We start from the raw sequence: 17193 nt of genomic DNA on the forward strand, positions 1-17193 counted from the left end.
TGTGATTTGCCAAAGCTTGAATCTCATTACATATATCAGAACCTCTGAAAACTGAATGTTTTCTTAGTATGTGGTAGGTAGGGTCCAACATATCGTTTTCACTAGGACAGGGAAAGTCTTAGTGTAAGTCTGAAGTATCTACAGACCTATGGAATCCTAGGAGCAGCAAAATTTTGATTTGACCGTAATAAGAGATGATGATATTGAGAACTGAATCCCCATCCTGACAAGGATCCTGAGCAGGCAGGAAACTCCATGACAGATACACAGGTACGCTGTCGACAGAGTCAAGCTCAGGTGTCTGGCTGAACCAAATAGGAATGAAGATTCCAATGTCACAATCTTTATTTATGCCTTAATATCAGCATGGCTCTGAGATTCTCCGGCCTTTTTAAGTAAAATCACCATTTTTTATATAGAATTCTAGGCACAGATAGACTTTCCCTCACAAACAAAATTTTGACAGCCATGAATTTAAATCTTGGCCTTGCCACTTACTGGAGGTAGCAAATTACTTTCACGTCTTCAAAATTCACACTGTTGATGAAGACTTAATAAGATAGCAAGTATAAAATGCCTAGAACAGTAGGTGAAACAATGTTTGCTATTTTCATTATTATTTGGTTATGGCAAATTACATTTTAAAGACACTGGGTATTAAATGTTATTCCTTATATGCTTAAATATGCTACAAGACAACAAAACAATCTAGAATTTACCTGTTCGACCAAGCCCTGCGTGACAGTGGATAGCTACCTTTCCTTCTTGTAAGGCAAATGTCATCACCTTCACCATATCTAAGATGGTGGTAAGTGACGCTACACCATAATCCTTCCATCCGAAATTGTAGAAATAAACTGGGCAATGAAAAACAGAACAGGAGAAAACATCAACATACAGGAAAAATACTTGCAAAGATATTTGAAAAGTTAGATTTGTAAAGAGTAGAAAGCTGTAAGGAACGCAGATCTCACTGGATGTGTAGGCCCAGAATAATAAGCTTTTTACATTTCCAGTAAGTTTATTGTTAACGTTTCTTACAAAGCACATTCTGTATTACTTAAGGCATTTCCTGCTGAAACTCAGCCAGAAAGGATTATGGAAAAGCAGAATTGCAAATTAATAAAGTCAAGAATTATGCCAAAATGTCTCAGCTATGCAGAGAAAGCATACAATCCTGAACCATAGAAATTCATCTAAAATGAATGGCAGAAGATGGTACATACAAATTTTCAACCCAGTGGGGAACAAAAAACTAGATATAGCTTCTTGAAAAAAAGTTCCAAAATTGCACAGGTTGATCCTTTTCAGCCTGGTGTTATCCCACCCCAAAGCTCCCATGACTAAGAAGCTTCTGGAAGTGTCACATAAGGAATCCCAGTATCCTACTCAGGGGCAAAACTTCTGTGCAGCAGCAAAAGCAGCAGCGAGTCCTGGGTTCCAATCCTTTAACGTCGTTAAGCTGTGTGACTGTGGATAAATCAAAACTTTCTAAAAGCCTGTGTGGCCTCATGTGTGAAGCAGAAACAACTACGTTACTTGAGTGCTTTAAGAATAAAATGAGATGACAGGTCTGAGATACTGTTAATTTTAATCAATGCAGGCACTAATTAAATGTTACCGTTATTTATATAGGGCCTCTTCCCAAGGTCCCTCTCACAGAAAAAGAAAGCCTGCACTTTCAACATCAATACCACACACACACACACACACACAAAAGGTAGCATTCTTTAAAGTCAAAGTTAGCTCATCCTCATGTTTTAGGAGCCCTGCTATTATGCGGTAAACATTTATTTCCATCACCTTTTAAACCTAAGAGTTGAGCAGACAAAAGTCTGAGTGCTGTCCTTGGTAACTCATGGAGAGGAGCAAAGAAGGACTTACTGCCAGCTTCCATGAAAGCTTCAGGAAGGTACGTGAAACCACTTTCTTGTTCCAGAGGGTTCCCACAGCTGGCATGCTCACCAGGCCGTTGCAGGTTGATGATTGTTTTTAAGCCATGGCTTAAAGGAAAAAGAAAAAAAAATTAGTCATATTGGCAGTTAGCTAGCACTTAAAAAAAAAAAGTAACCACTTTTGGCATTAATAAACATTATTAATTATTCTCAAATTTCCTATTTGAAATAAGTTATTTACGCTATCATTAAAATGAAAACACTTTTACATTGAAGTCAAAAGCAATGGAAGAGAAAACACAAGTCGGCCTATGGAACTGTGTGAACAATGTGGCATTTACCTCTGAAACTGCTCGATGATGTGGTATTTCTCAAGGAGCTCGGTGGATGGGCGAGCCATTGCCAGGATGTTATCAGTGACCCTGCAGATGGGAGGAGGGACTGATGAGATGCACAAAACCTAGAACGTTCCATCTCCAAGGACTGAGAGAGCAGAGTATCATGCCACTACTTTTCCTATGAAACTTCAATAACTCTGTAACATAAGAATTCCTATACAAATTTGGCTTTGATTTTGCATTATGATTATGGTTCTAAGAAACTCCAGCTGCTTAAATCTCTGGAAAAAGTCTTTATAGACTGCAACAGAACATTTTTAAGGACACTCAAGAGATTCTAATGCATGTGATGGAGAAACTTCAACTGACAGCAAACATGACAGTCTAGGTTAGTTATCCAAAGGTTATTAACCAATTGAGGAGTACTGACCAGGAGGCATTTCTAGTTCTTCAGCTACCTGCAGTTCAGCCTATGTGTTAAGTGGGAATAAAAACACCTGCCTTATAGGGTTGGTGTGCAAATTCAACATGATGTGGATGCAAAGTCTTTAGCAAAAATCCTCACGTGATTATAAATCAATGCTGAGTTATTGCAATTTAGCGAAAAATAAGAGATTTGAAATCAGTTGGGTCTGGTTTCAAATGCTGGCCTTTCTACTTTCTAGTGGTGTAGCACATTACTTAGTTTTTCTGGACCTCAATTCCTCTATCAATAAAATGACATTACCAAAGCCTACTTCACAAGAATTTTATGAAGATGAGATAATAATTTGAAAGTGCCTAGCACAGTGCCTAGCTTGCAGCCAAATGCATGTTTACTGAGTGTACAAAAAGACAGAGACCCAACAAATGGCTGTCCCTCATTAGGGCTCTGGCTTCATTCCATTCTGGTTGAATTTCTCATCAGTATTCTAGTAAAAGGTACAACAGGTTGTCTGTCGAAAGTTGTGGGTCACATGAACTCGAGAAAAGTAACATTAAATGAACAGAGCATGATGCAAGAAGATACCAACCCTCTCCCCAGGGTAATGCCTGAAATTCAACAGGGACCCCAAAAGAGAAGAGATGTAACATGAAATCAGAAGAGATGGAAAAGACTCAGGTGATTTAGTCAACAATAAATAAAAAATATTAATGTGGCCTAAAGCTTCATTATTAAAAACTTACTTGTCAGACCACACCTCAGGAATAGTGTTTACTTTTTTCATAATATTCCTTAAGAAAGACAGTAAACAACTAGAATATGATCTGTGGAGAACAGTGACGGTGAACCCCAACTATATCACTACCCATGTAACCAGAAAATCCAATATGAAAAAGCATGAGCTGCAAGTTTGAGAAGCTGGTTGACAAATACCTAATCTGTAAATGTATTCTTGCTGTATAAAATGATTCACCACTAGGATTCTTTAAAGAGTGATTTCCTCTAAGTATGTTTCAAATGGGATTTGGTTTGATTATCAAAACTTTTCAGATAGCACTACACTGAAAAGATATACATCACTATTAATAATAAAAAGCAGTATGATTCAATAATCATTCAATTACACTTATATACCATAAAAAATGCAAGCATCTTACATTGTCCATTGAATCAGCAACTTGTATGATTCTTACTGAGACAGACTAGAAGAGTAGTTGTGTGAAAATGGGTCCTTTCACACAGAGTATGGGGCCAAAAATAAAACAAAGCTAATGCTTACCTTATGAAACTGAAAACTACATATGTACATCATAATTTTTCAGATTTATAGCTCAATATTTGTATTGTTTCTAGAAACTTCTGAAATTTAAGAGCTATTTATCTAGTTACCATTTCTTTAAGACATTTACACATATTATTTCACTAATTAAAAAATAACCCTACAGAATTGGTTTTATTATTTCCATTTCACAGAGGAGAAAACTGAGGTTCAGAGTGCCTGTGTGAGTAGGCCACAGCTTGTCAGGCAGCAAGGCCAGGGATGGGAGGCAAGGTTCTGACTTCAAATTGTCATACTCCCTCTTCCACAGCCGCCTGCCATCTGGCACCACATCATCTTCATTCCCCTTTCCTACACAGCTGCAGGTGAGAGCTACCACAGACAACAGAATCACTCACCAGGATGAGTAGATGCCCTTAATGGCCTGCTCCTGCTCACTCCAGCGGGCTGGGTTTTCGTACTTGCATGCTCTGCCCCCACATGCCATGGAGCAGGCCACGTGTCCAGGAATGACATGCCGTAAACGCTCTCCCACTCTTGTATACTTTGGTGTTGGACGTCCTGAATTGCCTAGAACATGCAAGGAAGGGATTCAAAATTCCACTCTTCAAATGGAATAGTGATCTGGGAAACAGCTTCCATTTTATCCCAGGATTGTACATGAGGAGCTGGTGCTAACTCCTCTTCACTGTGTCAAGATTAAAACCATTACCAATGCATCAAGTGCACTATCTCTTTAATATAGGAAACACTTTCATACACAATCTCCACATGCCACAGTGGTCACAAAGAGGAAGCAACTCTAAAAGCAGATCTTTTATAAGAGTGTGAACTTTGTTCAAAAACTACATTTTAAATAAAAAAACACAAAACATTCAATCATTTTATCTCCTATTACATATCCACTAAAACTCTTAGCATAACAGATAGTAAAAGGTATAATGCAGAATTGTTAAAATTTAAAAAGGTATAAACATAGCACAGCCTCTTCAAATTCCTTAAATTTAAACTCAAAGGTGTGGCAATCTTTAAGAAGAAAAGGAGTTTTACTTTTTCTCTTGGGGTAAGTTGGGCTTCTCTTGGCACAGCTGACAGAGGAAGCAGCTATCATCACCTGGAGAGAGGAAGAGGAGAGCATCTTGGCGATGCAGCAGTGCTGCCCCTGCGGCAGTGGTAGTCCGGTGTCTGAGGCTGAGTGTCGGCGGCTCTGTAAGGAGCTGAGGAAGGGCATGGCCAAGAGCCATCGGGGTGGGTCCTGCATAGTGCGGGGCTGCCAGGAGGAGAGCTGGAGGCCGGGAGATGTCAGCGCGAGCTTGCTCCGTGATGAAGTTCCACGGAGATATGAGCATCACTCTGCATGATCTAACAGCCATTCAGGATAGGCGGCTTGTTTCCATAGTGACGAACAAAGAAACTACTGATTCCCACTCAGAGTTGTACATGCAAAGTCCCACAGGAATGAACTGTGTTTTGGACAGACTGTTCAAATATGTGGAGGAAGCACATGCATTTTAAATAAATTATTCCTAATTGTGACTAATCTGTTTTGTTTTTCAAACACATTTAAAAGATCTGACTGCTCAAAAATATTACATCTAAAATAATGTAATGGATTTGGAAAAATGTCTTTATGATGCAAACACTGTCTTTTACACATATACTAAAAGGTTTAAATTCTTCTATTTATCTCATATCTATTCTCTGAACATGTTGAAAAAAATCTTTTTACTACTCTCTGTAACAGGGCAGACAGAAAGTTAATTGTAATGAAATGGGATATGCTGGATATCTTATAATATTATTAAAACACTCCATTTTTCAAAACCAAAAATCTTCTGTTTTCTTCATAGAACCATTAAAGAAATACTTGGGTAAAACAAATAAAGACATCTCTAGGGCTGATATATTAATAAAAAATATTTAGTTTTATATTTTTATTTTCAAAATGTGAAAACTCAATTCTTGGTCATGCCTTTATTGGATAGTTATAATAGCCAGGCTTCTCAAAAACTCGAAACACAATTCTATGCTTTTTGTTGGTGACCGGGGAAAAAGGAACTTGAATAATGTCCTGACAGAGGCATACAAAAAGAAAAAAACCTCACTAAGGATCACATTTTTTTAAGAAACTGGGTGGGGAAGAGGTTGCAACTTGAGGATAAAGAATATAAAGAGAACAGAAACACTAACAACCACCAATTGTCTGCCTCCTCCCTGGTTAATGTCAGGCTGTACCACTCCCCACTCCCACCCAACCCTTGTCTTTCTGTCTCTCGGTCTTCAAAATTCTATTTCAGCGATATGCAGACAGAAACAATCTACTCCCACAGATAGGGCTTTTTAAATTTTGTCCTGTTTTATTTTAACAATTAATAATAGCTTAAGCAAGCACTTTTAAAAATGCATCCCCCATCTCCCCAGCATGATGTACTCTGTCAAATAAGATAGTCAATTTGATGCTCAAATTCCTACTCACAGTGTAGTACCATGCCGTTTTATACAGCAACAGAGAATAATTTTTTAAACGTAACCAATCCAGAAAGCATGGCTTCCAGAGCTTGGCAGGAGAGAAAAGAGAAGGTGCAGCGTGGAAGGCAAGGTGGAAACTGATGGCAGATGGCGGTAAGTGCTCAAACTAAGGGGGTCCATGTCTGTTACCTGGGGAACAGGGACTCAAACTCAAGTTTCTGAAATCTCCATGCAGAGGTTAATGCTGCCCCGCAGAGACAAAGCTGTAAGTCCAAGACTAGGGAACTACTGGAACAGTGACTGTAAATGGAGCAAAGCATGGGTGTGAGGTGGTGCAGAGGCAGACAGACGGCTGCTGGGTAACAGGGTCTGGAGACAATGCCGGGACTTCCTGCCTAAATGAGCAGCAGAAACACTGAAGCTGGTTAACATGGGAGCCAGTGAGGAGAAGGTGTATGACAACCTGGCAGGTGAGCTTCATTTGAGATGCAAGGCATGTGAGGTGGCAACTGGGACGTCTCAGCAGTGAATGGGAGATCCTGATGTCTGCAACTCTAAGGACATCTAGAGAGTCGAGTCCAAGAGACTAGGGGTCTTTAGGGAAGTGGAGCTGAAGCAGCCTTCTCAAAATGTCCTCGACATTTCTCAGGGCTCATGTGGATGCTGGATGCCCCTGAAGCTAGACTGGTGCCGAAATCGAGTGTTGCCCACCTAGGTGGAGAGGAAGGCAGAGGCCTGTGTTTTCCCTAGACACAACAGAACTGTCACCCCACCGCCTCATGCTTCAAACTATCCCTTGGCAAAATGCCCAATTCATCGCAAATCCAGTTTTTAAAACTAGTTTTAGTTTATGTCAAAAGGCTTTACAACAGGGAAGTGTACTGCCAGTCCCACTCCTAACACTAGATGCATACCCCTCCAGTCTTTGTCCCTGTGGATTTTCTGCATACAAATAATCATATCGCAAATACATTTTTTGCTTTAGTCTCATTAACGGAAGCACAATAATTATGAAACATCAAGCTAATCACTCATTAGCTGTTAGATATTAATGTTACTATCAATTATTTTATTTAAAAATAAGACAAACATTTTTAGGACTAGAACCTTTTTTGAATCTATGTTTCTCTCCTTTAGTAAATTTCTGGGGATATGACTGGTGAGCAAAATTAATTTTGAAAGTTTGTATTTTTATTTACATATTTCAAAAACCAAGTATGGAGATGCTGAAAGAGGTTATATTTTTTGCAGCTCAACACTAGTTTCTTTCTGAGATCAGAGAGAAATACAGCACTAAAATATGGATCAAGAGATGCTGTCTCTGACAGCATTTTGTGTCAACTTTCTTGACCTCAGAAATCTCCAATTATTAATTCTGTGGGTCAGTTCAGTTATATATACCTATGTTTTTGTTTCACACATCTATAAGAAAGCATATTTGTACTATAACCTAAAAGCCAATTTAAAATTTAAAATTGCGATTTGAGATTGCTAGTGATAAATTGTTTAGAGTCTTAGAAATAACATTTTAATTTTAATTTAAATTACCAATAGAAAAAAAACCAGAAGCCTTATTTACCTTTAGATAAACAGGAACAGCAAGACTACTTTAGTTTTTATTTCATATTTTATATAGTATGGAATTTTTGGAGTAATTTTATGAAGGGGCATGCTTTCAACAGACACTTAAAAGGTACAGAACCTTTTTTCCTGGTTGCCACAGAGAGCTTCTGTAGAAGCTTATTATCCTAAACTGCATTCAGTCACCTCTCTTTGCTCTCCTTTCCTCCATTCTTCACAATTATTACTTAATTTGAAGGCCACAAGAACAAACACTAATGTTGTTTTCCCACTTACCTGCTAACAACTGATCTATTTTTTCCTTCTTTGGCACCATATTTTTCTAAATACATAAGAAAATGTCAGTTTTCTATATTTCATGAGTAGAAAGTTATAAGGGACCTTGGCCTCATTACTGTTCCTACCCTTCTCACTTCCAAATATGCTGTCTCTAAAATGGAGTCAGGCCGCAGGAAAAAGCAGGGAAACAATACTAAAGATAACCCCATGAACAACCCCTGCACTCTCTCGAGCTGCTGTAATCATCAAATGCGCATAGTGCTGCACTCCAGTCTCATCACACTTCATGGCAGGTGGGCAATCAGACCCACTCACATTTTTACTCAGACACATCAGAGTAATATTTAAGGAACAAAATGAGATTCTGGTCACTGCAAATGTGAAATTACTTACACTTGTGATAAGCACAATAAACAGCAAAATTAAAAGGGAACTTCAAGAACTGGTAATTTTCTGTTATACTAAAGATTTCAGAAAGAGCTAAAAATTCCTACTTAAAACACTCGTGCAACAATGAGCCTGAGAATGTGGTGGGAGCAGGTCCATCTAATTTCAGTCCTAAATCAATAAAGAAATCACCTCCAGGAACTGAGCTGAACACCTACTTTCAGCCTCTTGTTTTCCACTTTTAGTGACAAGAGGCTCACTTCTCACCCAGTAACTATTCAACTGCTGGATAGCTCAACAGATTCTCTAATAGTGAGTTAAAATCCATTTATCTGTAAACACCGGTTCTAGTTCATCCCTCTAAAAATAAAAAACAAAGCATCTCTTTGACTTGCAAGGTTTTCAAATACTGGAAGCCAGAACTTCTTCAAGACCTCCCTTATTTAGGATAATTCTTAATTTTTCAAACCCATTGTTTCCAGATCCTTTACTGATTCCCCTTCTTCTGAGGGCCCCTCCTCCCCTCCACAGTTAAACTAAAAAGGCTGACCACGTCTTCCATTTCCATTTGTCATGGGTCTCATCCTCAACTTCTATTTAACTCTGGTCTCTGCCTCCACTGCCCACTAGAAAATTGCTCTTGTTAAGGTCTCTGATGGCCTCTGTTTCAAGGTGAACTGTCTTCGTTGCTCAGCAGCATGCAACACAGTTGAACAACTTAGTTTTAATTTTAAAAACTTTTTGGAGAGGATTTTATTTTTTATTTTGAATCAATTTCAAACTTACAGAAAAGTTATAACACAAAGAAACTTTTCTCTTGAACCATTTGAAAATAAGCTGCAGACAGGCTGTCCCATTCCTCAAAAAAACTTAGCATCTATTTCCTATAAACAAAGACATTCTCTACAATTCCCCCAAATCAGAAAATTACAATTCATACATTACTAGTTGTCCTTTAGTCTGCAGATTTCACACAAGCTTCACCAATTATAACAATATTCCTTCTAATAAAATCATACCATACAACATTCATACAACACTGTATTTAGTCATCCTGTCCCTTTCATTTACTTCACTCTAGAACAAGTTCCTCAGTCTTTCCTTGACTTTGACACCCTTGACTTTTAGAGTATAGGCCAGTTTTCTTGTAGAATGCCTCTCAATTTGAGTGGTCTGTTTCCTCATGATTATATCCTCCAAGCCTTGGTGTTTGTTGGTGAAGAACAGTATTTAGAAATCAAGTCTGGGTGCTAGGTGTGCTCAGTGCTATTAATGTTGTGACCAGCAGACCCTCTCAGTGGACAGAGCTAAGGAATATGTGCACTATATACATGCAAACACACTTATCACACATTTACATGCATACTTAGTTCTGTGCATATGCATGTATATTGAAAGCAAAAAATTCACCTTGATATTACCAATTCAAATCCAATAACACAGACTTCCTCCTAATCTCCCCTCTTTCTGTAAGTATAACTCTCTTCTTGGATGGTGAGAACCCTGCTACTATTCGAGTCGGCAGCTGTCCATCTCGAGAGACGATGGTGTAGCTTCTTAAGAGTCTATCTGCACCGCCGAGAATGGCTGTGCAGTCCGACTCGGGAGTGACACGGTATCTGTCTCCTCCCGTGTTAAATCGACATCTTGCGATGACGCTGGAGTGTCCTCTCCAGTGAAGCTGAAGCTACAGAGCCTGGGCAGGGTGATATGGAGGGTCTGCTGTTGCCCATGCAGCAGACCCCCCCTTCTCTTCGCAGCTGAAGGGTCCAAGGGAAAGACGGAGTCAATACAGCTTGGCTTCAGGTGCCCCGCAGGAGTTGCCGGTGTTGACTACAACGTCAAACCGCCTTAGGGACTCCGGCTCCGGATTTTCTGTCGGGGTTTACTCCCTTAGCCTTTCCCCTGAAGAGGTATGCCGCAAGGCAGCGGAGGTTTTTTGGAGTCAGAGTTTTCCTTCTCTGATGTGCCCTGACTGGAAGATCGAACCAGCGACACTTAGCTCGCAGGCCGACGCTCAATCCACTGAGCCAAACCAGCCAGGGACCCTGCTACTATTATCCTTAACATATTTACTTGCCTTAGGAGATGTATCGATGAAAATATTGCTATGTGAGATAACTGAAATTTTCCTGCCTATGTTTTCCTCTAGGACTTTTATGGTGTCACGCCTTACATTTAAGTCCTTTATCCATCTTGAGTTTATTCTGGTGTATGGTGTAAATTGGTGGTCTAGTTTCATTTTTTTGCATGTCCCTGTCCAGTTCTCCCAGCACCATTTGTTGAAGAGGCTATTTCCACTCCATTTTATTATGTTCCTTCCCCCTTTGTCAAATATTAGTTGACCATATAAACCTGGTTTGGCTCAGTGGATTGAGCGTCGGCCTGCGAGCTAAGTGTCGCTGGTTCGATCTTCCAGTCAGGGCACATCAGAGAAGGAAAACTCTGATTCCAAAAAACCTCCGCTGCCTTGCGGCATACCTCTTCAGGGGAAAGGCTAAGGGAGTAAACCCCGACAGAAAATCCGGAGCCGGAGTCCCTAAGGTGGTTTGACGTTGTAGTCAACACCGGCAACTCCTGCGGCGCACCTGAAGCCAAGCTGTATTGACTCCGTCTTTCCCTTGGATCCTTCAGCTGCGAAAAGAGGGGGGGTCTGCTGCATGGGCAACAGCAGACCCTCCATATCACCCTGCCCAGGCTCTGTAGCTTCAGCTTCACTGGAGAGGACACTCCAGCGTCATCGCAAGATGTCGATTCAACACGGGAGGAGACAGATACCGTGTCACTCCCGAGTCGGACTGCACAGCCATTCTCAGCGGTGCAGATAGACTCTTAAGAAGCTACACCATCGTCTCTCGAGACGGACGGCTGCCGACAGAGATTTACTTACCTGACCAGGCTCACTCACTCACTCACCAGGCCCCCTCTACTATGTGGATGCCTCCCTCTCCCCGTCTGGTCTCATACCTCAAGCCAGGCTGCTGTTGTCACCCAATTGTGGGGATACCTCCTCACCCTGCCTGTGTTCTGATACTCTTATGCGGGGCCATCCTGCCATGCAGGAGACCTCCCAACCTTACTCAAGCACTGACACCTGGAGTATTCTAACACACTGAATCAGGTCAGCCTCTCACACAGGCATTATTCTGCTCAGGTATCATGACCGCTGGGCTGCCCCATTTGTATCCCCCTCACCCTGCTTGGCCTACAGCACTGCAGCCTAACCCACCCTCTCGTGTAGATGTTACTTTTCATGGTCTTGTCCAGAGGCTTTTGCACTGAATTGTTCAATAAGGCAAGGGAGAAGAAGACGAAGAGAAAGCTCCTCACATTTTTTCTTTGTTAATTGTGGTAAAATACACATAACATAATATTTACCATTTTAACCATTTTTAAGTGTATAGCTTCATGGTATTAAGTACATTCACACTGTTGTGTAACTATCACCACCATCCATCTCCAGAATATCTTCCCAGACTACATGGGAAACTCGTACCCATTAAACACTAACTTCTCTCTTCTCCCTTATCCACCATTCTACTTCCTGTCTCTATAAATTTGACTGTTCTAGGTACCACATGTAAATGGAATCATATACTTTATTTTTGTATAATATTGACTTATTTCACCCATGTTGTAGTATTTGTCAGATTTCTTTCCTTTTTTTCCCCCTAAGGCTGAATAATATCCCATTATATGTATATGCTATATTTTGTTTATCCATTCATCTGTTGATGAACATTCCGTTGTTTCTAACTTTGGTGTTGTAAGTGCAGCTATGACTGTGGGTGTATATATATCTCTGCTCACATCATGTTTTCAATTTTTTTGGTATATACTCAGAAGTGGAATTGCTGAATTATATGGTAATTCTATTTTTAATTTTTTGAGAAACTGCCATACTGTTTTCTCTAGTGGCTGTACCATTTACATGCCAGAAATATACTAGGGTTCCAATTTCCCCTCATCATCACCAACACTTGTTATTTCTGTTTTGTTTTTTAAATAGCCCTCCAAATGCATATGCAATGGTATCTCACTGCAGTTTTCATTTGCATTTCCATAGTGGTTGATAATGTTAAGCATCTTTTCATGTGCTTATAAACATCTGTATATCTTTTTTATAGAAATGTCTATTCAGGGAGGTAGAAGAAGGTAAAGCAGGGATAAATAGTGATGGAAGGAGACTTGACTTAGGGTGGTAAACACACAATACAATATACAGATGATATACTGTAGATTGTATACCTGAAACCCATATAATTTTATTAACCAATGTCACCCAATAAATTCAATAAAATAAAAAATGTCTATTCAAGTCATTCTGTCCTTTTTTTTGAATTGGACTTTTTGTTTTTAGTTGTTGTGTTTTAGGAGTTCTATATGTATTCTGGATATTAGTCCCAAATTAGATATATGACTTGCAAATAATTTCTCCCATTCTGTAGGTCAACTTTTTTATAGTCTTTTGATGTACAAAATTTTCAATTTTGATTAAGTTCAATTTCTTTTTTCTTTTGTTGCCTGTGCTTTTGGTGTCATATCCAAGAAATCACTGCCAAGATCAATGTCATGAAGCTTTTCCCATATGTTTTCTTCTAAGAGTTTTATGCTTTTAACCCTTATGTTTAGGTTTTTGATCCATTTTGAGTTAACTTTGCATATGGCATAAGGTAAGAGTCTGAGATCATTCTTTTGCATTTCTGTGCCTAGCATTCCCATCAATTGAGGAGAAGATTGTCTTCTCTCCACTTATTAGTCTTGCATCCTGGTTGACCACATATGTAATGGGTTTTCTCTGGGATCTCTATGCTATTCCATTGGTTTATACATGTCTTTATGCCATTGCCACATTGTTTTGATTACTGCAGCTTTGTATTAAATTTTGAAATTAGGATGGAAGTCTTCTAACTTTGTTCTTCTTTTTCAAGATTATTTTGATTATTTGAGGTCCCTTCAAGATGCCTTGTGAATTCTGGGGTAGATTTTTCTACTTCTGCAAATACCATTATCAGGATTCTGAGAGGAATTGCACTGAAGATCCTATTGAGTTGTACTGATATTTTAACAATATTACATCTTCCAATACATGTAAAGAGGATGGATTTCTATTTATTAAGAACTTCTTTAATTTCTTTCAGCAATGTTTTGCAGTTTCCAATAAGGCAAGCTGAGAATACTGGGGCCCTGGTTGCCTTTACCCTACCTTGCTTGTAGGTCAGAGGTTCCATGCTGAGAAAGGAAGGACAAAAAGACTAGAAGCTATTACCTCCACTCAGCTGGCAAAGCAGGAGTATCATTTAGAGAAGGGGGCCACTGTCCTCATCCCCAAGCTCCAGAGGTATGCCTAGGAGATTCTGTCCAGAGGGAAAGGCAGACCTTAAAAACAAAGAACTCTGAAGCTCTTTCCAAAGAAACTGTCTTTATTTGAAACATAGTGGGAGGAGGTTCAAGCCTGACAATGTTCACAGAAACAATGGAGGCTTTGGTGTCAAGCTATTAAGAGGAGGCTGGTAGACTCATGAGAGTAATAAACTAATCTGTAAATCAGCTAACTTACTAGAAAGAACCAGAGAAAGATAACTTAGAGGAGCCCTCATACAGTAAGAACAAACCTACAAGACTGGCCTCAAAAATCACTACTGCCTAGACTTAATTGGATCATACTGTAGAGCAATATATGCCCCAAGGCGTTGTCAAAAACAATACAGTGACCAGTAGGCAATTAGTGAAACCAAACAGCTGTGTGTAGCAATAATTGAGAGACAGCTTAACAGAAAGATTAGTGAAAGAGAGAAAGAGAGCACTGCCAAAACAGTCATCCCCTAGCAACTGTATTTGCATGCCTAAGGCTGTGCCCTCCCTCCTAGGAGTCACATCAGAGGCTTTGCAATATGGAGACAAAGACTTTAAAGTGACCACTATAAATACTGGGTTGGCCAAAAAGTCCGTATTTTTTTTTTCCATAAAATAAAAGACATATTTTTCATTTTCACCAATAACTACTGACTTGGAATATTTTGAGTATGTCGGCTATCTTTTGTGTAGTATAACTGATTGTTTTCAATTAATGTCTTGGTTTGATTGATATCAACTTCAACTAGTCTACCCAACTGTGGAGTACCGTCCATCAAGAAATCTCCAGCTCAAAACTTCACAAACCATTTTTGACAAAATCAGTCACAGCAACTTCTCCATACATTGCACAAATCCTTTTTTGTGTGTTTCAGTTGTGGTTTTACCTTTCTTGAAATAATAAAGCATAAAATGCTGAAAATGTTGCATATTTTCTTCCATCTTCAGTATTAAAATGGCTACACAAAAATTCACCAACTTTGATGTTTTTTAAAAATGCACACTGATATGACAGCTGTCACAATACAATCTAAAAAAATTGTTTTGAATGAAGTTAAAAACAACTAAGCGCTACTAGAGCCATCTTACATAAAAAAACAAACTTTTTGGCCAATCCAATATGTTCAAAGAACTAAAGGAAATCATGCTTAAAAACATCTCATCAAATAAAGAGCCAAAAATTATGAAAGAAGAAACAAATGGAAATTCTAAAGTTGAAAAGTATAATAATAATGAAAAATATCACTAGACAGGCTCACTGGCAGATCTGATGCAGCAAAAGGAAGAATTAGATATCTAGAAGATAGACGGATAGAGATTATGCACTCTGAAGAACAAAGAGAATAAAGAAAAATGAACAGAGATTCAAAGATATGTTGCACACCACTAAATGTACCAACATACATGTAATAGATGTACCAGGAGAGGTGCAAAAGAAGCAGGAACAATATTTGAATAAATAATGGCTTAAAAACTTCTCATATTTGATTAAAAACATTAATCTAAACGTCCATGAAGTTAAAAAGACTCCAAGTAGGATAAAAAGAAAGGGATCCACACCTATATATGCCATAGTAAAAATGCCGAAAGCCAAACACAAAAAGAAAAATTATTCCCCATGTATGAGGAAACCTCAATAAGATTTAAGCGTATTTTTCATCAGAAACAAATGAAGACCAAAAAGCAAAGGGATAATATATTCAAAGCACTGAAAATCAAAGGTCCAGCAATATTATGTTTCAAAACTGAAGGGGAAATACATTTCCAGATTAAAAAAACAAACAAAAAACCAAAAACCAACCAAACAAAAAGGGACTTTCTTGCTAGCAGGCCCAGCTTACAATAAATATTAAAGGAAGGTCTTCAGATTGAAAACAAGTGACCCAAGACATTAATGTAAATCCACAAGAAAAGAGAAAGGATACTGGTAAATTACAAGGCAGTATAATAACTTAAGAATATAAGATACTAAAAGTGTTCTTCTTTTCTCTTCTTCTATAAGTGATTTTAAAATGATTGTACAAAACAAAAGGTACATAATTATATTGCTGGGCCTATACATTTAGAAATGTAATATATATGACAGTAACAGCACAAAGAAGTAGGTGGGAGTAGAGCTGTATTAAAGTAAGGACATGACAGAAGATGATAATTCAAATCCACAAGAACACATGAAGAAAACTAAAAAGGGCAAAAAACAAGATTAATATAACAAACCAGTACCTACAAGTACATAAAGAACTTTTACAACTCAACAATTAAAAAATATATAACCCAATTGAAAAATGGACAAAGGATTTGAACAGACATTTCTTCCAAGAAGATATACAGATGGCAATAAGCATGAGAAGATGTTCAATATCATTAGCCAGTGGGAAATGCAGATCAAAACCACAGTTTTACAGTTCTTCAAAATGTCAAACATAGAGTCACCATGCAACCCAGCAATTCCACTCCTGGGTATATTCTCAAGGGAAATTAAAAATACAACCATACAAAAACATTTACACAAAAATTCATAAGAGCTTTATTTAAATAGTAGCCAAAAGCAGAAAAAACCCAATTGTCCACCAATCCAAATGGATAAACAAAATGTGGTATATTCATACAATGGAATATTATTCAGCAATGAAAAGGATGAAGTATTGATATATGCCACAGTGTGGATGAAACTTGAAAACATAACATGATAATGAAAGAATGCACACACAAAATATCACATGTATTATTCTATTTATATAAAATGTCCTGAATAGGCAAATCTATATAGACAAAAGTAGATTAATAGTTACGAGGGATTAGAGAGAACGGAGAACGAGGATTGGATGCTAATTGGTACAAAATTTCTTTATGATCTGATGATAATGTTCTGGATTTAAATAACGGTGATAATTTCACAGATTTGTATAATACTGAAAACCACTGAATATTTTAAAAGTGAATTTTATGGTATGTAAATTTTACCTCAATAATAAAAAAAATAGGCAAGAGATTTGAATGGGCATTTCTCCCAAAAATACATAAATATAGCCAATAAGCACATGAAAAGATGTTCAACATCATTAGCTATTAGGGAAATGCAAACTGAAACCACAACGAGATACCACTTCATTCCCACATGGAAGATTATGATCAAAAGTCAAATAAGATGGAGGGGAAGATGGCGGAGGAGTGAGGGGAGGCTTC

The 17193-nt window shown here is 38.4% G+C and overlaps 1 protein-coding gene across 1 annotated transcript in view; it reads right to left on the bottom strand.

Annotated features, from left to right (window-relative positions):
• PTPDC1 (protein tyrosine phosphatase domain containing 1) overlaps positions 1-17193 on the bottom strand; it is a 50850-nt gene that overhangs the window by 18920 nt on the left and 14737 nt on the right. The window contains exons 2-5 of the mRNA XM_090275765.1: positions 4335-4506; positions 2237-2317; positions 1885-2003; positions 720-857 (exon numbers count right to left, since the gene is read on the bottom strand). Coding sequence (XP_090131891.1) covers positions 720-857; positions 1885-2003; positions 2237-2317; positions 4335-4506 — 510 coding nt within the window. The remainder of the gene's footprint in view (positions 1-719; positions 858-1884; positions 2004-2236; positions 2318-4334; positions 4507-17193) is intronic.

Source organism: Furipterus horrens, unplaced genomic scaffold (assembly GCF_987537825.1).
Source record: "Furipterus horrens unplaced genomic scaffold, mFurHor1.1.pri manual_scaffold_4, whole genome shotgun sequence".
NCBI classification, from domain to species: Eukaryota; Metazoa; Chordata; class Mammalia; order Chiroptera; family Furipteridae; genus Furipterus; species Furipterus horrens.